This window comes from Dendropsophus ebraccatus, chromosome 4, assembly GCF_027789765.1.
Source record: "Dendropsophus ebraccatus isolate aDenEbr1 chromosome 4, aDenEbr1.pat, whole genome shotgun sequence".
Lineage (NCBI taxonomy): Eukaryota > Metazoa > Chordata > Amphibia > Anura > Hylidae > Dendropsophus > Dendropsophus ebraccatus.
The window spans coordinates 108,692,848-108,716,384 of NC_091457.1; the positions used below are offsets into that span (position 1 = coordinate 108,692,848).

At 44.9% G+C, this 23,537-nt stretch overlaps 2 protein-coding genes across 3 annotated transcripts in view; one reads left to right on the forward strand and one right to left on the reverse strand.

Moving 5' to 3' along the window:
* The first annotated feature begins 5,489 nt into the window (after positions 1-5,489).
* Positions 5,490-8,924, forward strand: H1-8 (H1.8 linker histone). The gene is made up of 5 exons (XM_069967919.1): positions 5,490-5,562; positions 7,081-7,352; positions 7,526-7,688; positions 7,989-8,047; positions 8,739-8,924. The coding sequence occupies exons 1-5, from the start codon at positions 5,490-5,492 to the stop codon at positions 8,922-8,924; spliced, it is 753 nt and encodes a 250-aa protein (XP_069824020.1).
* Positions 8,925-9,097: 173 nt separating this feature from the next.
* Positions 9,098-23,537, reverse strand: part of PLXND1 (plexin D1) — a 90,392-nt gene continuing 75,952 nt past the window's right edge. For both annotated transcript variants that reach the window (XM_069966672.1, XM_069966671.1), the window contains 8 exons: positions 22,346-22,409; positions 17,846-17,880; positions 16,566-16,670; positions 16,130-16,293; positions 15,378-15,525; positions 13,238-13,378; positions 13,032-13,106; positions 9,098-12,953 (listed from right to left, as the gene is read on the reverse strand). In XM_069966672.1, the coding sequence (XP_069822773.1) occupies positions 12,837-12,953; positions 13,032-13,106; positions 13,238-13,378; positions 15,378-15,525; positions 16,130-16,293; positions 16,566-16,670; positions 17,846-17,880; positions 22,346-22,409 (849 nt within the window). In that variant the 3' untranslated portion in view covers positions 9,098-12,836. The remainder of the gene's footprint in view (positions 12,954-13,031; positions 13,107-13,237; positions 13,379-15,377; positions 15,526-16,129; positions 16,294-16,565; positions 16,671-17,845; positions 17,881-22,345; positions 22,410-23,537) is intronic.

Consider the following 23,537-nt stretch of genomic DNA (forward strand, 5'->3'; position numbering starts at 1 on the left):
AGAATTGTGGTGCACGGCAATTGCTACACATTTATTATACAAAGTAGGCCAATAAGAATAGGAAAATGTGTCCAGCATCCTGCTAAGAAAGGGATAGTCCACTGTAGCAGGTCCCATTCAGGCCGCTTCCCACTGGTCTAGGCTAATATATAGTGCGACAGACCACACTATTATGCCCCATTAAATATCAGTAGGAGATGGGCCAAACATAGTCATTAAGTAGTTATGTTTGGACCACTGAAATGAATATTGCCTCTATCCTCCTGCTTCTGGCTGCTGGTGACATCTCTCCTAATCCTGGTCCTCCTTTCTCTACTGCTAATCCTTCTCTTTCACTTCCATCCAAAAACTGTTTCAATCTCACTAAGAACCGCTGTCTGCCATCCTCCCTTTCCTCTGTCTCTCCAGCATCCTTCACCTGCGCCCTCCTGAACTCTCACTCAGTGTGTAACAAACTCACTGAGATTCATGATCTCTTCATTAATAAATCCTTCACCCTTCTGGGTCTCACTGAAACATGGCTGCCACCATCGGACACTGCTTCCCCTGCTGCTCTATCCTATGGTGGTTTTCATCTCTCTCACACCCCCAGACCTGAGGGCAGGCATGGTGGAGGAGTTGGTATTCTTCTTTCCCCACAGTGCACCTTCCAGGTAATCTCACCTGAGCCCTCACTCTCATTCCCCTCCTTTGAGGTTCACACCCTCAGACTCTTCCGCCCACTTTCCCTCAGAGTTTCTGTTATCCTCCCCCCCCCCCCCCGGATATCTCCTCAACAATTCCTTGACCACTTTGCCACCTGGCTCCTTCATTTCTTATCTACAGAAGTTCCCACACTTATTCTGGGTGACTTCAACATCCCTATTGATACTCCCATCTCCTCTGCTGACTCTCAGCTTCTCTCCTTAACCTCCTCCTTCGGACAACTAACCAACAACTAACCAACTCTCCTACACACAATGGTGGGAATTCCCTGGATCTGATCTTCTTCCGCCACTGTTCTGTTTCTAACGTTTCTAACGATCCATCTGAGCTATCAGACCACAACCTTGTCTCTTTCTCAATTACTTACATCTCCCCCCCCCCTGACACTCCTACCCCATACATATACAGGATTCTACGTGGTATTAACACGCCTCAACTCATAAACTCCCTTCAATCCTCACTGTCCCCAATCTCATCCCTCACCTGCCCAAACATGGCCACACAACACTACCACAACACCCTGAAAACGACCCTAGACTCTGTAGCCCCCCCTACTCTCCGCACACCCTGCCACAGATGCCAGCAGCCCTGGCACACCCCGGAAACTCGCTTTCTTCGGCGGTGCTCTAGGACGGCTGAACGTCTGTGGAGGAAATCTAGAACCTCAGCAGATTTCATTCACTACAAATTCTCTCTCAAATCTTACTACTCTGCCCTTCACCTTGCCAAACAATCTTATTTTACCTTTCTCATCTCTTCACTGTCAAACAATTCAAAACGCCTCTTCAACACCTTTAACTCTCTTCTTAAGCCCAGAGTTCAGACAGTCACCATTGACCTCTGCGCTGAAGATTTGGCCCCCTACTTCAAAACCAAAATTGACACTCTCCGCTCCGATATCACCTCCCAGCCCCAAAGTCCCATAGCTCCTATTACTTCTCTCATAGATACCCTTCCCTCTCCCACTCCCTTGTCGCTCTCAGCTTTTGATCCAGTGACAGAGGAAGAAGTCTCCAAGCTCCTCTCCTCCTCTCGTTCTACTACCTGCCCTAGTGACCCTATTCCCTCACACCTCCTCCAGTCCCTCTCTCCCGCTGTCACTACTCACCTCACTAAAATATTCAACCTCTCCCTCTCCTCTGCTATCTTTCCCTCCTCATTCAAACACTCTATTATAACCCCACTCCGGAAAAACCTTCTCTAGACCCATCTTGTGCAGCCAACTATCGACCTGTCTCCAATCTCCCCTCCATCTCTAAGCTCCTGGAACGTCTTGTCTACTCTCGCCTAACTCGCTATCTCTCTGATAACTCTCTTCTTGACCCTCTACAGTCCGGCTTCCGACCCCTTCACTCCACTGAAACTGCTCTCACCAAGGTGTCAAACGACCTCCTGAAGGCCAAGTCACAAGGAAACTACTCCTTGCTGATTCTCCTGGATCTCTCAGCAGCGTTTGACACCGTGGACCACCAGCTTCTCCTCTCCACACTCAGCTCTCTTGGCCTCAAGGACTCTGTTCTCTCTTGGTTCTCTTCCTACCTCTCTGACCGCTCCTTCAGTGTATCCTTCTCTGGCTTTACTTCTTCTCTCTTACCTCTCTCTGTTGGGGTTCCCCAGGGGTCAGTCCTGGGTCCGCTCCTCTTCTCCCTCTATACAGCCCCCATCGGACAAACCATCAGCAGGTTTGGTTTCCAATACCACCTTTATGCTGATGACACCCAGCTATATACCTCCTCCCGTGACATCTCCCCTGCCTTCCTGCAAAATACTAGTAACTGTCTATCTGCTCTCTCTAACACTATGACCTCTCTGTTTCTCAAACTCAATCTCTCTAAAACTGAACATCTGGTATTTCCTCCCTCTAACAAACCTAAACCCGACATCTCCCTCTCAGTCTGTGGTACTAGCATAACTCCTGTGCATCAGGCTCGATGTCTGGGGGTTATGCTAAACTCCGATCTATCCTTCACTCCCTATATTCAAGCGCTTGCACGCTCTTGTCATTTTCATCTCAAAAACATCTCCAGAATCCGCCCATTTCTCACCACTGATACTGCTCAGACACTGACTGTCGCCCTGATCCATTCCCGTCTTGACTATTGTAACTCCCTTCTAATCGGTCTTCCCTTCTCTAAGCTCTCCCCTCTCCAGTCTATCCTGAACGCAGCAGCCAGACTCATCTTCCTCTCCAGCCGCTATACCAACGTCTCCCCTCTGTGCCAGTCACTGCACTGGTTACCCATTAAATCCAGAATCCTCACCCTCACCCATAAAGCTCTCCACAACTCTGCCCCTCCATACATCTCCTCCCTCATCTCCACCTATCATCATTCCTGTGCTCTACGCTCTGCAAATGATCTAACCTTAACATCTTCCATTATCAGAACCTCTCATTCCTGCCTCCAAGACTTCTCTTGTGCTGCACCAGTTCTCTGGAACTCCCTATCCAAACAAATCAGACTCATACCCAATACCCACAGTTTCAAGCGTGCCCTGAAGACTCATCTCTTCAGGCTCGCCTATAACGTTCCCTAAACTTGTTTCCCCCTTCTGTTGTTTCCCTTGCTCTATATCTGACAGTTCCTGCACTTTATATGTTTACTTGCAATCAGATTTTGGCGTTGTTACTGGCTCATCCTGTATTTCTAACTATGTACAATGGCTGGACCATAGACAAATAAAGCACTTATGCCTGGTGCCAACCCAAATTATAGTCTGTAAGCTCCAACGAGCAGGTCTTGTTTATACTTTGTAATTTATGTTATTTTTATTTATTATGATGTTTTTATTTATTCTAACTTAACTGTGTATTATGTACCTCTGTACTGTATGCATAGAAAAAAAAAAAAAAGCGCTGCAGAGTCTGTTGGCGCTATACACATAAATTTATTATTATTATTATTGCCTGCTGCAGTATGACACGGTATATGTCAGCATCTCTTTCTTAGCAGAATGCTGATGGATAGCTGTGACATACTACATAATAGCAGTGTAATGGTGTGTTTACACAAAGAGATTTATCTGACAGATTTTTGAAGCCAAAGCCAGGAATGGAATCTCAGTCTTTCCTTTATGATCTGTTCCCTGTTTATATAGTCTGTTCCTGGCTTTGGCTTCAAAGATCTCTCTGTGTAAACACACCATAAGGGTATAAACACACACACACACCATATACGCAGCGTATTTACTGCTGCGATACGCAGCAAATACGCAACAAACACGCAACAAATACGCAGCAGATTAGATCTAAATAACTGAACACAGCATCAAATCTGCACCATCAAATCTGCTGCAGATCTCCTGCGTATACGGTGTGTGTGTTTGTACCCTAATAAGGGTACAAACCCACACACCGTATACGCAGCAGATACGCAACAAATACGCAGCAGATTTGATGCTGTGTTCAGTTATTTAGGGTACAAACACACACACCGTATACGCAGCAGATATGCAGCAGATCTGCAGCAGACTTGATGGTACAGATTTGATGCTGTGTTCAGTTATTTAGATCTAATCTGCTGCGTATCTGCTGCATATCTGCTGCGTATCGCAGCAGTAAACACGCTACGTATATGGTGTGTGTGTTTGTACCCTTAGATCTAATCTGTTGCGTATTTGTTGTGTATTTGCTGCGTATCGCAGCAGTAAATACGCTGCGTACACGGTGTGTGGGTTTATACCCTTAGGGTGCTAACACACACACCGTATCTGCAGCAGATACGCAGCAGATTTGATGGTACAGATTTGATGCTGTGTTCATTCATTTAGATGTAATCTGCTGCGTGTCTGCCGCGTATCTGCTGCAGAAAATACGCTGCGTATCAGTCGTGTGTGTTAGCACCCTTAGGCTATGTTCCCACTTGTGGTACATGCACACTACAGAATGGCGATGGAAAACGTGTTGTGCATTCCGCAACCTACTTGCATTCCACAACCTTTGCCCGTGTCATATACTCCGTTCTATGCACGGGAGGATTCCGTCGTCCGTCCAAAGAATGAACCTGTTATTATTTTCTTTTTTAATGTATACATTCAACAGAAACAAAAAAGCATTGTACACATACCCTAAAGATTCATAGGCATACATAGTTGTAGCCTATTTCATAAAGGCACAGGACTCCTTTTTGGTTCCGTTGAAGGAAATTTTGATCCAAGGCTGGGCACACACTGCGATTTTGCTTCCATTTAACACAAGCGTTATATAGGGAAAAAATGTATACATTATCAGATGGTCAAAACTAATGCTGCTTTATGCCATACAGAAGAATGCATTTCCCATTGACTTACATTATAGGCAAAAAAACAAACAAAAAAACACTGAAACATTTTAAATGTACTGAGACAGAAAAGCTAGGTCCACACTGTCAGAGACTCTCTTGCGGAGTCCATCCAGCACTGACAGGTTTTTAACTCCTGTCCCTTTTTTTTTTAATGTATACGTTTTATGGAAAAAACAGATGCAAAAATGGATGCAGTTGTGTTTGGATTTGTTTTTCCATTGACTTCCATTATTAAAAAAAACCAAAAACGAAAAGGATGCGTTTTTTTTTTAACGAACACAAAAATAGTGTTGACTACATTTTTCTGTACGGTAAAAGTAAACAATTAAAAACGGATACGTTGACCGGATTGCAAAAACGCAGTGTGAACCCAGCCTAAGTGGCAGGTGGATCTTAGATGTCACAGCCCAAATCATCATCAGGCCTGATTAAGAGAGAGTGTCAGGTGTATATAAGCTGCACATGCTCAGGGGAGCTCAGTGGTCTATTGAGTGGAAAGGAAAGATGGGGCCCAAGAAGGTGGTGGCTGCTGCAACTGTGTCTACTGAAGAGAAGGACACTAAAAGCTCCTCTGCAGGTGATGAGATGTAGCAAGAGGCTGGTGCTGTTCTATCATGGTGTCACCTATCTGGTAGATCCATTCTTGTGTCTTCATGCATTGGGGTGCATGTGAGATAATACTTACAATGTGTAAGGTCTGGGTCATGTGCATATGTAATGGCCTCTGCACTCAAATCAGGTTACACTAAAGGGTTTTTCACAGAACATACTCTGAAAGAACATAGATCTTAATAGCTGTGTGTAAAGCCATGTCACCTGTAGAGTTTGCAGGGAAGAAAATATGCAGAGCCTAACCCCTCTACCTGTAAGACTCAGCCCTCCAGTTATAGGGGTAATACAGAATTAGAAAAGGCAGCACCACCTGTGAGTGGTATTAGCTTTATTCACTCTAATGAAACTGAGCTGCAGAACCCACACTGAGGCCAAGGGTGGTGCTGTTTCTGGAAGACAGTGGCTGTGTTTTTCAGTATGTGTTGAATTCATTTTTCCTAAGCTGTGTGTGGTTTTTTTTTTTTGTTAAACTTTCTTGTGATCCAAGCCTAGTCATGGTTTCACAAGCCTGCATGTGTAGGGACTTCCTAGGGCTATGTTTATTCTTAGACATCATACAAATGCACAATTTCTTGGAGTGGCTTGGGCTGTTTAGAAATCTGCATTTCTACATTGTCTAGCTTTGCACTACTTTGCACCTTCTATGATTTTGCTTCAGAGCATGCTTGGTGTATTTGTCATGTACCCTTTTCAGTCCTGTCCCTTCTATTAAGAATTTGTCTAAGGGTACAAACCCACACACCGTATACACAGCAGATACGCAACAAATACGCAGCAGATTTGTTGGTACAGATTTGATGCTGTGTTCAGTTATTTAGATATAATTTGCTGCGTATCGCAGCAGTAAATACGCTGCTTATACGGTGTGTGGGTTTATACCCTAAAACACATTGAGAATGTGGTGCAAATCTCCAGCCCCCCCCCCCCTTGGAGATCAGAAGAAATGTACATGTGTTTGCTGTGACCTGCCAAGATATTGTGTTGGAGGGCGCTGTAATGTACTATATGGAAAACCATGGAACACAAACTTTTTTTTTTTTTTTTAAGCAAGCATGCTATTCATTTTGCTTCAGTGTTAAATGGTCCAAACAAATGGAATTAGTGTTTCTGTAGTAATGACTTCCATCAGCATGAGTGTATGTGGAAACATTTTGGTCTCTCTGGGACCTGTCATAACTCTGTAGTGGACATGGTGAGAGTGAGGTCTGGGTGGATCAACACTTGGACTGAAACCTTACCACCTACATGCATATCATACAAATAATTACTACAGGAACTGCTAGTTTAGTTTGACTATGCGCCCATGCAATATTGAGGCAAAATGCATTGCTCTGTGATATATTTATTATTTTCTCAGGGAGGTTGGAACTCCTCACAATATCATACAAATATTTAACGTTACACTTGTAGAAAGTTGCTCTTTGGTAAGAAGTCTTTCAGTAATATACTTCAGAAGTGTAAATTAATGTTAAAATGCCTTTAGCTGAAACAAAAGAGAAATCCAAAGTGGTGAAGCTGAAGACCCTTGCTAACCCCTCAACGCTCTCCATGGTGGTTGAAGTTCTCAAAAAGAACTCTGACAGGAAGGGGACATCGGTGCAGGCCATCCGCAGTCTTATCCTGGCTGCACATCCTACTGTAGATGCTGGAAGGCTAAAGTTCCTACTGAGAACTGCTCTGAACAAGGGAATTGAGAAGGGGATCCTCATCAGGCCTGCAAACTCCAATGCCACAGGAGCCACTGGCCGCTTCAAGGTAAATGAACTGTCTTCTGTCTTCGATATTTGCGTGGGGTATCTAAAGCACTTTCTTGATCAGCTCATGTAAAGATCTATTGTGCTGCCCAGGGCACTGTATAATACACTTTGCCCCAATCTTTAGTGACTGGAATGATGCAATTTACCATGGAGTTATTCTCTAATTCGCAGCTTGCTAAGCCTGGATCAAAAGCTAAAGAGGCAGGGGAAAGTAAAGTGTCTGAGAATGTGGATCCTAATGTTCAATCAAAGGAGAAAACTGCGAAAAAGTCCAAGGAAAAAGTCAAGAAGGTGACAAAAGTTTCCAAGAAACCAAAGGCTGAAGAGTCTAAAGGTATAAGATTATTGTGCCCCTCACCCAAAACGCTCAATAGTATAACTATGTCCTATGCTATAGAACATGGATGTCATACTGCAAGCCTCCAGCTGTTGCAAAACAATTTCCATCATGCTTGTCAGTTATGGCATTGGCTGTCCAGTTCTGGTGGGCCATGCATTTGACAAATGCTCTAAAAGACTATGCTATCATTGCAAGATGGTTTGGTTCTTTGTATAGAGATGTATTTGGATCATGGATTTGTGGCTGCTGCTAGATATGACTAACTTTTTTTTTTTTTTATTCCCCTTAAAACAGAGGAGGAGGAAGATACTGAGGAGGCTAAAGAAACAGAGAAAAAAGAGGAGACATCTGAGGTGAGATCCGATCACGTGTGTGTGTGTGTGGTCTTTGATATGATCATGTAGTCTTGCAACAGCTGAGGGCCTTAACTCCCAGCCTGTCAAATAGTCAGTTTTACTGTAATGCTGCATTTACACTGAACGATTATCATTCGAATTTCACATAAACGCATTTGCTGATCGTTATAAAAGTCAAATCGTTTCTTCAAAATCGTTAAACAATCGATTGGGCAAATTATCTGTGTAAACACAGCATAAGTTCATTGCATTAAAATGGCACCTGCATCATGTATCAACATCTCCAGGGCAGGAAAGTAATATTGGCCTAATGTGTGCTGTGCATAACCACAACTCTTAAGGGGTTATCCAGCGCTACAAAAACATGGCCACTTTGCCCCTACTGTTGTCTCCAGATTGGGTGAGGTTTTGAAACTCAGTTCCATTGAAGTAAATGGAGCTTAATTGCAAACCACACCTGAACTGGAGAAAACAGTAGGGGGCAAAGTGGCCATGTTTTTGTAGTGCTGAATAACCCCCTTAACTCATTGATGCCTTGTTGCTGTAGAGTGGTGTTGGTATCTCCTAACTTGGAATAGGGAACAGCAAAAATGACTTCACAATCTAGTATTGCCTTCTAAGGGCCAGCACTATTTTTCCCTGTCATGGCCACCAGTAGGTCTAAACTGTTCAATGTCTTGTTTTGAAGCCTGAGGCTGCTGCCAGTAAGCCAAAGAAGAAAGCCCCGGCACCTGCAAAGAAGCCAAAGTCTAAAACTGCAGCTGCAGAGGGAGGTGCAAAACCCAAAAAACCCACCAAGAAGGCAGAGTCTGAGAAGCCAGAAGACTCTGAGGAGAAAACTGCAGCTAAAAAGACCAAGAAGGGGAAGAAGTGACCGTAATGGGTGATTGAGAGGTTTTAACTTATGTAAAAGTCTTTAACTTATTCTGAATAAAGTGTTTAATACGTGAGTCTGTCCTAGTAGTTCTCACACTATGGTGGGTACCTCTGTCCAGTGCTTGTAAATTCAGGTACACAGAACAAGATGTCAGGCTGCAAACTCCAAGCTTAGAATTACAGAGATCAGACTTTAAATATTTTATTACAAAGATCACAATGTCACCATAGAACTTTAATACATAAACTGAATCTTTATATACATTTACATACAGTGTGCATAACTGCCTCAGCTGCAAGGGCCTCCATGACAAGAGGCAGTAAGGGGTTAGTCTGAATTTCAGACTCTGATCAACCATCCAACCATTACTCTAGAAGTGCTGGTGGCTGTCTGGATGGTATGGCCTAGTATAATACTTGAGATGCCATTGTCCAGACTGGTCACAGATTACATATTGCCATTCTCTGCATGGAAGGGTCTCAACACATTGCAGATGCCTGGCAATTTAAAGGGGTTATCCAGCGTTACAAAAACATGGCCACTTTCCCCATACTGTTGTCTCCAGTTTGGGCGGGGTTTTGAAACTCTGTTCCATTGAAGTAAATGGGGCTTAATTGCAAACCACACCTGAACTGGAGACAACAGTAGGGGGAAGTGGCCATGGTTTTGTAGTGCTGGATAACCCCTTTAATGACAAATGTAACATTTTCCAACTGGTCACTGTTTCATAGTAAGGCCATCAACATAAAGGGATGCAATACTAGGTGTCAATTGGGGACAAACCTAGAATGCTACATAGGTGTAAAGCTTTGTTCCTTTGTGGAATGAAATGTTCTGTGGTGTGGAGAAGCATTCTAATACGACTGTAGATTACTGTACTTGCAGGGTGGTCCCCAGATGTGTCTTAGCTTAAACTCACAACGTGACTGAACTTTTACAGGGAACTTAAAGGGGTTGTCCCAATGCATCACTATAGACTTAAAGTTTTCTTAAATAAAACCTATTCCATACTTTGGGTGCTTTCACACGTACAGGATCCACAGCAGATTTGATGAGGTGTTTAGTTACTTTGAATCTGTTGTGGATCCTGTACATGTGAACACACCCTAAGGCTGTTAAAACAGAAGTTTTTTTTTTTGGGGGGAAATCTGCCACACTAGTCTTTGTGCCAAAACCAGAAGAGGATCCAACAGAAAGTCCTCCCTTTTATAACTTCCATATTTAATCCACTTCTGACTTTGGCAAATACTGCAGTGTTTCTAACCTTAGGCACTTGTTAAATTTTTTTTTTTTTTTTTTTTTTTTTTGCTGCCTTAGTCTCGTAACATGTTGCACTTGGTAACAGCAGACCAGGCATCCACTTTCTTGGGATGTTATATGGCGTTCAATCACATGATCTGTCCCATTAGTACTTGCAGTTTTCACATCATATGCAGTAAGGAGGCTTGTGGGAAGTGCCTGTAATGTTGCATGGCAACAGTCACAGTTCAGAGGGGCAACCAGAAAAAAAAAAACATGGCAGTGATGTAAACTTGCTAAACAGTGTTTTTATACACCTGATTTTTACCACTTTTGATTTATGACCCTACCCCTTTAAAAGTTAATTCCTTCATGTCTTGATACTGTTACTATTATACTATCAGTATGGTTGCTGGTGAGGCTTGGTCCTGCATGTCTCGTATCTACAGATCAGTTGTAAGTAGAGATGAGCGAACCGGGTACGAGTCGATCCGAACGTTCGGTATTTGATCATAGCGGGTGCTGCTGAACTTGGATAAAGGTCTAAGGTTGTCTGGAAAACATGGGATACAGCCAATGACTAAATCTGTTTTCCACACAGCTTTAGGGCTTTATCCAAGTTCAGCAGCCACTGCTAATCAAATGCCGAACGATCAGGTTTGGATCGATTCGAGGTTTGCTTCTCTACTTGTCAGTTCACCGGACCTATAGTATCTCCTGGATAAGGCGGTTGTACGGATTCTTGACACGATGGGGTTTGGCACACTTTACAATTGCCCAGGGTGGTCATCTTCTAGATGGACCCTTAAGAACCAATAGATCTACTCTGGGAATGTTAATTTGGCCCTTTTCCCTACTATAAAAATCCATTATCTACAGGGCCCTGGTTTGAAAGTTTGTTTTTCCTACTACCCAAAATATAACCATCCCTGTGCACCTGGCCATTGATTGCATGATGGCTGATTCCTTTCCCCTTTAAGTGGTACTCCAACAATCTCCCCCTCCCCCCCACACAACTGAATTAGAATTTACAAATCAATAACTTATTTTATAAAAACTCTCCAGTCTTCCAGTACTTATCAGCTGCTGTATGTCCTACATAAGGTTGAGAATTCTTTCCAGTCTGACCCAGTACTCTTTGCTGACATCTGTGTCCAAGACTGGAACTGTCCAGAAAAGTAGCAGAACCTCTTCTGGACAGTTCCTCTCTCGGACACAGCTGGCAGCAGAGAACACTGTCAGACTTAAAAGAATACACCACTTCCTGCAGGACCTACAGCAGCTCATAAGTAAAATACAAATTTTATATTTTTGAAACTATTTGATTTAAAAAGATTATAGCTGGAGTACCCCTTTAGACAAAGCACAGCCTTTTTTTTTTTTTTTTTTTTTTTGCAGAAAAGGCACCACTCCTGTCCCCAGGTTTTGTGTTGTAATTTTACCTTCAATGGAATTGAGCTGCGAAACGCACCCAAACTAAAGCGAGAAGAGATGCTGTTTCTGGAAGAAAGTAGCCATGTTTTTCTAAGCCTAGGCAACCCCCTTTATTGCATCTTTATTGGTTATGCCTAAAACACTGCCTACTCACTTTTTGCCCAGCAGATCTTCACAACATTCAATACTTGGATGTCATATTATACATTTTCATGGTTAAATGGTGGAGGGAACAATTTGTGGCATCAGCTACTGTCATCATTGATCATACTACAGCAATTCCACCATAAGTAAGCTATACTGATTTGCTTCTACGCCCAGGAGCAGCACTATTTAAAGACATAGGTCAGCAAGCTGGAACCTTTCAAGGACCAGCAGCAATTGTTTGGCCTATAAGGCAAAGGGGATGTTTCTAGGTGTAAATACCTAAGATTTTTGCAGAGTGCTTCTGCTCAAGGAAAAAAAGTGCATGGAACATCTCCAGTGACGCACAAGCAGTTACTATGGCATCACTAGGTTACTAAAGGCCCTCCAGCTGTTGCAAAACTACTATTCTCATGCCTGGAAAGCCAAAGCTTTAGCTGTCCAAGAATGATGAGAATTGTAGTTTGTAATATCTGGAAGGCCTGTGTATGATATCTGTGATATAGAAAAATTACAACTCCCTCTATTTGTAGAACTATCTGGAATGGATTCGAGTGCACAGTAAATTTCCTGCTGAGCATTGCACAGTGTCACCAGATCCTGGATATCACTACACTCCCTTTAGATATCCTGAAACTATAAGGCACTCAGGTTGACACACGTTTGTATGTTACCCAAAGTCACAGTTCTACTGTGGAGAGAATTACAAAGTTGCAACAGTGGTTGTGCCCTTGCAGTGTTGTCGCATTTGTTAAAGAGGATGGAGTTTTTCACAAGTGCAGAATGGAAGAAGTGTCTTTCTCAGTACGGATAGAAACTGTTCCATAGGACTAGAGGAAAAAGTATTTTGGGACTAGTGCAGTGAGTATGTCCAGAATATGGCCCAAGGAGTTCAACATTTTTTGGTCAAATACCAGATGAAAATGTCTTTATAGTCCAGTAGACATCTTAAAGGGTCACAGATATCTGCCATTTTGAAGGTGGTGAGTACAGCTAGTGCGGTCATCAATGGCACAACCAGCACTAAAGACCAAGATTTCTGCAACAAGAACTAAATTCCAAGATGGCCTCCACAAGGATATACTGGCCCTTCTACGCTTCACTGCTACACGTGTAGATATCATCCTCCATCAGGACAATGACTTGCTCGAATTTGTGCTGCAGCTGGCCACGTTTGGTTATGGGATTTGCTTCTAACGCATTGACGATCTGTGGGGTAAAGACAGGTCAGAACTCATGGCCACCTTGCTGGTAACAGAGGTAATGAGGTTTTTTGGCACAGCTTACCTGGGAGCGATATTTCTTGGCGTACTTGTAGATTTCAGCCAATGCCACATTGGTGTTAAATTTATTCTGGTACTTCTAAGATCAATGAGGAGAAGATGTAAATGTGAGTTACCATGAAGTCACTCCATGCACCCTCCATAAGGAGACCACTAGAGGTCTCATATTGCTCAGTGATTCTCAGCACTGATTAGGCAACTGTCTCTTACCCGTGACTCCTCAGCAAGATGTGCATTCATCTCCTGCTCGCTGAGAGGACTCATCTCCTTGATCTGCCGATAATATTTTTGCACAATCTTCCTATATTCTGGGATTTCCTTGGCGTACAGCAGCTTGTTGGTGGGGGAATCCTGGCAAAGTGTTAAATATTAAATATATATATACAGACATGTTGACACTTCTTACTGCTCACCCTGCTCTCTCGTAAAGTCTTGTGATTATCTGTGTGTGGGCGCGTGTACTGTTAGTCTAAAATTGTTTGATGCCCCCACCCCCAAAGGCAATTTCCTGCAAGTATTTATCAGTGTAGGTCACTGAACTCTCGCTAGCAAAAACATTCCAAGCTGTGCAGGGAGACTGGTAACCCAAAGAGCTCCACCCTACAGGCTGACCAAACACCCACATTATTTCCTTTCTTATTATCTTAGGATAGATATATGTTTATCCCAGATAGGTTTACATTCAGTTATTGTAGATTTACCAACCAAATCTGCTTAAGTTTGTTGCAAGCATCTACTACTCTTTCAGTAAAGTAGTCTTTTCTCACGTTGCTTCTGATCTTTTCCCCAACTAACCTCTCACTGTGTCCTCTTGTTTCCCCCTGAATCTTAGTTAGTCCTTCAATATATTTAAAGGTTTTTATCATTTTCTTGCTTTCCTCCAGACTATACAGATTTAGGGTCAGTCCACACGTACAAACTCGCAGCCTAAATCTCTGTCTGAACGACAGATGCGAGTATGTAATTCTGCCGGCCCCTTAACCCCCTCTGCTGGTGCCCGACTCCCGCTCTGTATACATTACCTCTCCTCGCTGCACGGGGTCCCGGCGTACTGCTCTCCTGCCCGGCCAATCAGTGGCTGCGGCTGTGCAACACACTGATTGGCCGGGCAGGAGAGCAGTACTCTGGGACCCCGTGCAGCGAGGACAGGTAATGTATACAGAGCGGGAGGCGAGCGGGAGCTGCAGGGGTTAAGGGGCCGGCAGAATTACATACACGCAGCGGTTGTTCCTACAGCTGCGAGTATGTAGTGACAGTGAAATGCTAGGACCTGACAGACTTGCAGCAAGATTTACGCTGCGAGCCTGTACGTGTGAACTGACCCTTAAATTGACACTGTCACCTACTTTTTTCATTTTGCATCTCTACACAGGTGTAAAGGGTAAATTTAGCAGTTTTCATACGTTATTTTATATCATACGTCATGGTGCTTGTTCAAGTAAAAAGTCATCTTTTATCAACTGCAGATTGTGTTAAGTGGGCGGGGCCTCGCGGCATTAGCGTCACTTAGCCCCGCCCACAACGCCACAGTTGCCCCGCCCCTCGCCAGCCATTGGAACAGGCTGGCTAAAAGGTTTAGACCCCACCCCCTTTATGTCGGCCAACCAATGGGCGTCAAGGGCGCGGCCTACAGTGCCATTGTGGGCGGAACTAAGTGGCGCTAATGCCGCGAGGCCACGGCCACTTAATACAATCTGCAGTTGATAAAAGGACACTTTTTACTTGAACAAGCACCATGACGTTTGATATGAAATAAGGTATGAAAAACTCTAAATTTACCCTTTACACCTGTGTAGAGATGTCAGAATGCACAAAGGGGGTGACAGTGTCACTTTAAGCTATGTTCACACACAGTATTTTTGCTCAGTATTTTGCAACCAAAACCAGGAGTGGATTAAAAACTATGTTCACACACTGTTAAAATTTTATGGATGGCCAATAATTGCCGCTAATTTAAAACAAAGTCCGTTTTAAAAAACGACAACAAAATAAATGTTAATGAATGTATATTACAATAAAGATGGGTTTGATATTTGCTGACTACATAGCAATAGATGGTGCACAGGAAATAAAAAGCAAACATATCTATGGCAGAATACCATTTAATATATTGTTTGGGGTTTGTGAGTAACATCCTGAGTATTTTCCCACAGAGAGGATTTGTGAAAACATGTAAACAGCTGTCGATGTGGGTTCTGGGCGCCATGGGTTTATGCTCCTAAAGAACATTTTATCCCATAGGGAAGAAATAAGCAGATTATCTGTTCTGCTCCCAAGGTGTTATGGGCTCAATAAGATACACATTTTACACCAAGGCATTCAGCACTGTATACAAGTGACTCCATCCTACCTTGCCCAGTTGCATATCAGAGATTGAGCAGGCATCAATGAACGCTTGGGCAATGACCGACAGGCAGGCATCCATGTGGTCTGACTTTTCCATGTCAAATACAAACTCTGGATTTTTCAAGATGTTCACCCAGAAGCGCAGCGGAAGACTGAAGGGTAGAGAAGAATAACAGTTGGAGATTCATCACCATTATAGCAAGTACAGCCTCATTGTCACATTTTATCTCCATCTAGAGATACAGTGTATTACAGTTCTATACTGAGCCCTATCTCTGCATCAGCTGCACATGATCAAAGCCCCTCTTATATGGGGTGATCAGAGGAAGCAAGCGAGCGCCGACCTGTCAGTTCTTACATGGAGTGACACAAGCAGATCGTTGCCATCTGCATCGTTGCTCTTTCAACATGTTAAAAGACAATGATCAGCTGACATTGTGGATGTCGGCTGATCCGTTGTCTTCTATTACACGTAGCGATTATCAGCCAAATCGCTTCGTGTAATAGGGTCTTTACTGTCACTGTGGAATGTTTCCATTCACTGGCAGCAAGCAAAGACCTTGAAAATGGGTCGTCCCCGCATATTCATTCTCTACGTAACTGCCAAATGTTTACAAGTCCAGGGCTCAGAAACATTAAGAGGTCCCACATAATATCCATTCTTTGGATTAGTGAGGGGTAATATAGGAGATAACAAGCTCAGATGGTAATACCCCTTTAAGAAATCTCCAATAAGTTTTGTCTGCAACATTTTACCTGTTGGTCTTCCATATGTGCAAAGTATCTGGGTCAGAGATCCCCCTGTTCTCTGCCTGTTCCTCAAGGAAGTCAAAGAAGTATTTGATAGCCAATGGTGGCCGGTCGTCGCGGATGCTGAGAATGGCTCGGAAAAGGTCATCCAGGAATTTTTGTAATGTTCCCTAAAAACCAATAGTAAAATAGATGTTGACCATAAAGAAATTTGAAAAAAGACTAATGTGTGAGGGTGAGTTGTTCATTTTTCCTTTACACATCATGTCAGGAAGCACCATATGGCCAATGATGAATGCTACACTACTCCATCGCCATCATGATCACAGCCATCTTTAATAGTAGTGTATGTAAGAGTTCAGATGACTGACTTTTTACATATGTAATCCTCTGCTGCTGGTAGAAGTGTTAGTGCTGCTAACAAAGGTATATATTTACGTACCTTTGTAGAGAGGAGGCGGGTGAGATAGATTTCTGGTAGAACCTTCTTCCTATGACTCTGTCGGTGAGATTTCTTATTTTCTAGGATATCATCAGTCGGCAAGACCTGGAATATAATTAGGTCATGGTCAGTGAATATGAAACCTTATTGATTGGACTCTAAATTTAATACTGGAGAAATATCTGGGAGAGAAAAACTTGACTTGGATACTGATAAAGCACTTCCCAGTCTTTTCCCCATTATCTGACCTTGGTATGGCATCAATTCTGCCATGAGCTAATACCTGCGTAGTCTGACAGATTGCTTTCTTAGGACAATATCATTTAAAGACTGAGCTTTTTTTGGTTGCTATGCCTGTCTAAAGTGACTGAGCTATTTACCTGGACTCGTAACAGAGAAGGTGGGCAGAGGCAACCCCTAATACCACCCTTTAAATACCCCTTTCTATCCTGAATCCTAGAGATTATACCCCCAGCAGCCTTAAAGTGATGGCATATCTTTTAAACATGTCGCTACTACCTTCTTTCTAGTTGACCCCCTTTCCGTGTCCCACACGCAGCAGGAATCAGCAGCTCTTGGTATGGCTAGACTGAAGTCATGCTGAAGTTGCTATGCTTTATTTTCTGCCCAGCGTACAGCAATCAGCCAGTGAATTGGCAAATGCTTAAATATGTATGTTCTACGGCTCACAATGAAGTCAATGGAAGTTTTAGGGCCAGCGTCCCTGAACTTTTTGTGTCTCAGGGAAATCTGTGGCGCATCGCTTCACAAGGACATGATCTCTGCTGTGTGGCCTTACCCTAAAGGCCCTTTTACATGGGACGATTATTGCTAACAAGTGTTCCTAGGAACGCCCATTTAGCCAATAATCGGGCCATGAAAAAATGCCAGACATCAGCCGAGGAGCAAGCAAATGCCCACTCGTCAGCTTATTTGATCTTATGTGCAGCAGTAAAATGTATAATTATCGGCCGGGCATGTCTCTGCGTAAACAGGAGATGTGCGGCCTATATCAATGCATGTTAATGGACACATGAACAATGAAGTAATCGTTTGGCCCAGCTGCGCGATTTATCATACTTTGTAAAGAGACTGCAAGTGAGTGCTGATCCTGCTGAACCGTACACATCCCCATATCAGGCCGTGTAAAAGGCTGTGAATTTTTGATGAAGCTCTGAATGAGACTGGAGCAGATCTCTATACTACAAACAATGCACCACAGCAGACAATACTCTGTACTGACAATGATATAACCCAATTTGATGCTATAAATTACTTACCAAATGAAAATACTTTTCTGTGTCTAAATCTTTCACTAAAAAAAGAAGAAAAAACAAACAAACATATAAAATCATTCCAATCAGTACAAATATATCGCAGTGCATGAACACTTAGGGGGAGATTTATCAAAGGGTGTAAAATTTAGACCGATGTAAGCTGCCCACAGCAACCAATCACAGCTCTGCTGAAAGGAAAGAGGAGCTGTGATTGGTTGCTGTGGGCAATTTACACCAGGTGTATATTTATACCCTTTCATAAATCTCCCCCTTAAAGTGTAGTACATGCAATTTTAAGAAACTAAGCAATAGGTTTTATTAGGCAAAATAGATTTCTTCTGTACTGACAAGGCTGTTTCCACCCTCCCCCTCACTACCTATGTGTCGCAGAGAAGCAAAGTAAAGAGGGTTAGCTGTGTCCATTATGGTCTATGGAGTGGGAGGGGCCGAGGGAGATGAGTGAGCAGGGAGAAGAGAGAACTAGCTCCTGCAGAAGTGTAAGGGTACTATTATATGGAACGATAATCGCTCCGTGTAATAAAGACAACCATCAGCCGATGATCGTTGATATAGGTTGGAACCTAAAATTGTCGCGCGCCGACCGCGAACCGCTACGTGTAATAGCGGTGTGCGGCCGGCGACTGACGATCTACATCAGCTGACAGGCCTCTCTGAAGCTAGAGCGCATGGGACCCGGGGAGAAGCGGACCGCAGCAGCAGCCCTGGAGCGTGGATAGGTAATGTATACCATCTAAGCAAGGGCTGCAAGGACATCGGTAACAATCTCCTTGCAGCCCTTGTTAAACTATGTAATAGACCCAGTAAAAACCCAGTAAAACGTGTAATAGACCCAGTAAACGAGCGCCAATCTAGCAGATCGGCGCTCCTTTACAGTTGTTATCGGGCCCCTATCGGCCGTCTAATAGTACCCTTTGTGTGTGTAAAGGGGGGGGGGGCTGGAAAACTGCCTTGTGAGTACAGAAGGAAGCTCATTTACACTACTTAAACCTATCACAGAGTTTTGCTTGTACTATTAATTTCTGCAAAGTTGTTTGAAATGACACTTCAGGGTATGTTCACACTGAGCTGTCCACCACAAAATCCCGCCTGCCTTAGGGTGGTATTACACGGGCCGATGTGGGCCCGATAATAATTGTAAACGAGCGACTATCTGCTAGATCATCGCTTGTTTACTGGACCTATTACACGGCCCGATAATCGTTAAACAAGGGCTGCAGGGACATCGTTACCGATGTCCTTGCAGCCCATGCTTAACCATATACAATGCCTATCCACGTTCCAGAGCTGCTGCTGCGGTCTTCTTCTCCACCGGTCCTGCGCGCTCTAACTTCAGAGTGGCCTCTCAGCTGACAGGCCGCTCAGCCAATCACAGGCCGGGACCGCCGCAGCCTGTGATTGGCCAGGCGGCCTGTCAGCTGACAGGCCACTCTGAAGCTAGAGCGCGCGGGATGCGGGGAGAAGAAGACCACAGCAGCAGCTCTGGAACGTGGATAGGTAATGTATATTGTCAGTCACACGTAGCAGTGCGCGGTCTGCGCCCGACGAAAATAGGTCCAAACCTATATCAACGATCAGCCGATGATCATTGTCATTGGCTGATCGTTGTATTTATTACATGGAGTGATAATCGGCCGAATCGGGCCGATTATCGTTCCGTGTAGTAGTACCCTTAGTGTCCCACAGTATCTCTATGGGAGGGCTCGCACACCTCCGCTTTTGTCACTCTCTGCTCAAAGAATTGAAATGTCAATTCTTTGCGTGGAGAGCGGTGAGAGCGAAGGCGTGCAAGCCCTCTCGTAGAGATACTGTGGGGCTCTGAGCAGTGGCGTAGCCACCGTGGTCGCGGGGGTCGCGCCGCGACCGGGCCCGCCACAAAGGGGGGCCCGCGGGGCCCCGCAAGGCCCTCCCTTTCAATCACTCTTGTGACCGCAAGCATTGTTTTGCTTGCGGTCACAAGAGTCCGACTCTGTCTTCCCCCGACTGCTGCGCAGCTGCCGGGGATGTCGCGTCTTATCCCCGGCAGCGCACGCATCCCAGAGCTCCCTGCTCGCCTTGGGCCCTGACTTCCGGTTCCGGCGCGCAGGGAGCTCTGGGATGCGCGCGCTGCCGGGGATAAGACGCGACACCCCCGGCAGCCGCGCAGCAGCCGGGGACAGACCGAAGGAGTGAGGATCAACGTGGGAGCGCGTTGTCAGGTGAGTTAAGTTTTGTTTTTTATCAGCCTGTACGGGTGGGGGGAAAGAGGGGGGCATCTATGAGGGTGGGGGGAAAGAGGGGGGCATCTATGAGGGTGGGGGGAAAGAGGGGGCAATCTATGAGGGTGGGGGGAAAGGGAACCATCTATGAGGGTGGGGGGGGGGAAGAGGGGGCCATCTATGAGGGTGGGGGGGAAAGAGGGGCCATCTATGAGGGTGGGGGGAAAGGGGACCATCTATAAGGGAGGAGGGGGGGTGAAGGGGACCATCTATAAGGGAGGAGGGGGGGTGAAGGGGACCATCTATAAGGGAGGGGGGGGTGAAGGGGACCATCTATAAGGGAGGAGGGGGGGTGAAGGGGACCATCTATAAGGGAGGGGGGGGGGGTGAAGGGGACCATCTATAAGGGAGGGGGGGGGTGAAGGGGGCCATCTATAAGGGAGGGGGGGAGAGGGGGCCATCTATAAGGGAGGGGGGGGGGTGAAGGGGACCATCTATAAGGGAGGGGGGAGAGGGGGGCCATCTATAAGGGAGGGGGGGTGAAGGGGACCATCTATAAGGCAGGGGGGGTGAAGGGGACCATCTATAAGGGAGGGGGGGGGTGAAGGGGACCATCTATAAGGGAGGGGGGGGGTGAAGGGGACCATCTATAAGGGAGGGGGTGAAGGGGACCATCTATAAGGGAGGGGGGGAAGGGGACCATCTATAAGGGAGGGGGGGAGAGGGGGCCATCCATAAGGGAGGGTGAGGAGAGAGGGGGCCATCTATAAGGGAGGGGGTAAAGGGGGCCATCTATATGGAGGGGGGAGAGGAGGCCATCTATAAGGGAGGGTGGGGGGAGAGGGGGCCATCTATAAGGAGGGCAACATGGGGGGAGAGGGGCCATCTATTTGGGGGGGGGCAACATAGGGGGAGAGGGAATACACAGAGGGGGGCATATATTATTAGGGGGTCACATAGAGTCAGGGCTACCCACTAAAGGAGTGTGTAAAGGGGACAATACAGATGTGCAGTGTGTATATAGATGAGGATGGTGCCAGAGTGAGGAGACTAATATGTCTGTCTGGCAGATTCTGTGGATTCGTGGCTCGGAGAAGTTCTCATAACGGCCCAGGGCAAATGGAGAAGAAGATGAAAAGGGAAGAACTCCGATCAGAGAAGACGTCCCCCTGTGAGTCACCTGATATATCTGCACTGTAATGTATATGGTGTATAGAGCCTGTGTAGAGCTGGGGCCACCTCTATATGACTGGATGAGGTGATTTAGTGTACTGGATTTGGTCAGTAACAATATGGTGGTGATGGTTGTGGTTGTGGTGTGGCAGTAATGTTTCCTTCCTATATACTGGTATTACTGGTAATATAGGTCTCAGTATACAGGATTTGGTCGGTAACAGTATGGCAGTAATATGTACGGTGATAATACTTTCTCTTCCAATATGCTGGTGTTAGTGGTAATATCTGTCTTGGTGTGTGTATATATATATATATATATATATATATATATATATATATATATATACACACACACACACCAATAGCATCACTTGGTCGTGAAAGGAGGGGGGGGGGCCAAGTTGGCCTCTCGCACCAGGGCCCAGGAGACATTAGCTACGCCCCTGGCTCTGAGGCAGACGGGATTCCGCTGATTTTTTTCAGTGTGAACATACCCTAACATTGAGGTAGACAGTAAATGAATAACACAACACTGATGAAATTGTAGGGAAACTGTAACATTTACGGACAACACATAATCTTTCCCTGTCAAATACCATACATACGATCCCTCAACAAATTGTGCCTAGCTATAGGACACCACTAAAATTGACTGAGGGATAGACCAATGCCGGTACTTGGGACTATCGCTCTGCTGTGTGGTGGTAAATGCATCTCATGTCCATCAGACACATAACTCACTAGAGTATATCACACTTTACAAATAAGTCAGCTGGACATGGTTGAGGACACACTATGTTTTTCTTTTCAGGGGCTGTTCACACTGAGCAAATTTGGCGGAATCCCACCTGCCTCAGTGTCAAACAGTGTGTCTATGAGATCTCTGCGGCTCTCTGCTCAAAGAATTGATATGTCAATTCTTTAAGCAGAGAGTGTAAAACGCGGAGGCGTGCAAGCCCTCTCATAGACACACTGACACTGAGGCTGGCGGGATTCTACAGCGGAGAGCTCTGCCGCGGAATTCTGCCAAATTTGCTCAGTGTGAACAGGCCCTTAGGCACACAGTCTATTGTTGAACTTTTCATGCCAGTACAACTACACAACATCTCACCTCGGCCAAGAGTGTTATCCCGTTGATCTTTTAAACTCATCGCCAGCGATGCCCCATCACAGACCTGGTACATTAAAATAGGAGTAAGCCCTCATTATAATGAATAGAATATGCAAGTTATTGCAATAGAAACACCACAGTTCTGTATAAGTTCTGTGGTCTCACTGAGCTACTACAATAGGCTGCATTAAGAATGGTAAGGATTTTTTTATACTGTTACGATGGTACACTGTGACTTTACAATTTTTATACAGGCAATGTTATGGCTAAAGAGGTTTCCTAATCAATAAAAACTGGACTGGGTGACTTCTGGAAGGGAGAGAGAACTTAAGCCTAGAAAATTAGAGTAGTGAGGAATGTAGTGCAGGAAGGTGGAAGGCAAGGAGCTGAAAAGTGAGCTAAGACGAGCACCCAGCACTGTGGCAGCTAAAATGCTGCATATTTATCTGCACCCTGCAGGTTGAAACTGCAGTGCGTACAGTAGGTGCACCCCACAGCAGGGAATTACACTACTTGAGACTAAAGGGCCTTTTACACTGGCTGATTTTCAGCCAGGAGCGATAATCAGCCCATGTAAAAGTAACAGTGATCAGCCGAAGAGAGGGCAAACCTCCTCGGCTGAATAGGTGTTTAGTGCAGGTCTTTAAATTTATCTTTACCCTGTGTAAACAGGGTTATGTGCGGCCAATACCAATAAAAGGAAACTGACAGCACAGATGTGTACATATCTGTGCTGTCAGTTTCCAGACCACAAGCAGCAGTGCATACATATTATCCAGGAGGAGCTGCTGTTCTGGCATCCAGGTCTTCAGTCCTCCTGCTGTATCTTCAGGCTGCTGCCTCCTCCAGAATGATTGACAGTTGGAGGAGGAGGAGCTTGAAGATACAGCAGGTGGCTGAAAGACTGGACCTGGATGCCGGATTACCAGTGCGGATGGTAACTATATACTGCTACTTGTGATCTGGAAACTGACAGAACAGATATATACATATCTGTGCTGTCAGTTTTCAGGGCTGTACGAATAACAAGGACCATTCATGCAGCCCTGCTGGCCTGATTTGTAGTGCCACTTAAAGGCACTGCAAATAAGCGCTCATCGCGCTGAACACCGCTCTCTTGTGGCTGACAAATTGTTACGTGTAAAAGACTTAGAGTGATTGAAAAACAGTTGTCTGCCTGCATTTTGAGTGA

Excerpts from the sequence above, each read along its gene's own strand:
- H1-8 (XM_069967919.1), top strand. The coding sequence starts at position 5,490 with ATGGGGCCCAAGAAGGTGGTGGCTGCTGCAACTGTGTCTACTGAAGAG. Across the intron at positions 5,563-7,080 it reads CACTAAAAGCTCCTCTGCAG|CTGAAACAAAAGAGAAATCC; the intron begins GTGATGAGATGT and ends AAATGCCTTTAG. Across the intron at positions 7,689-7,988 it reads AAAGGCTGAAGAGTCTAAAG|AGGAGGAGGAAGATACTGAG; the intron begins GTATAAGATTAT and ends CCCTTAAAACAG.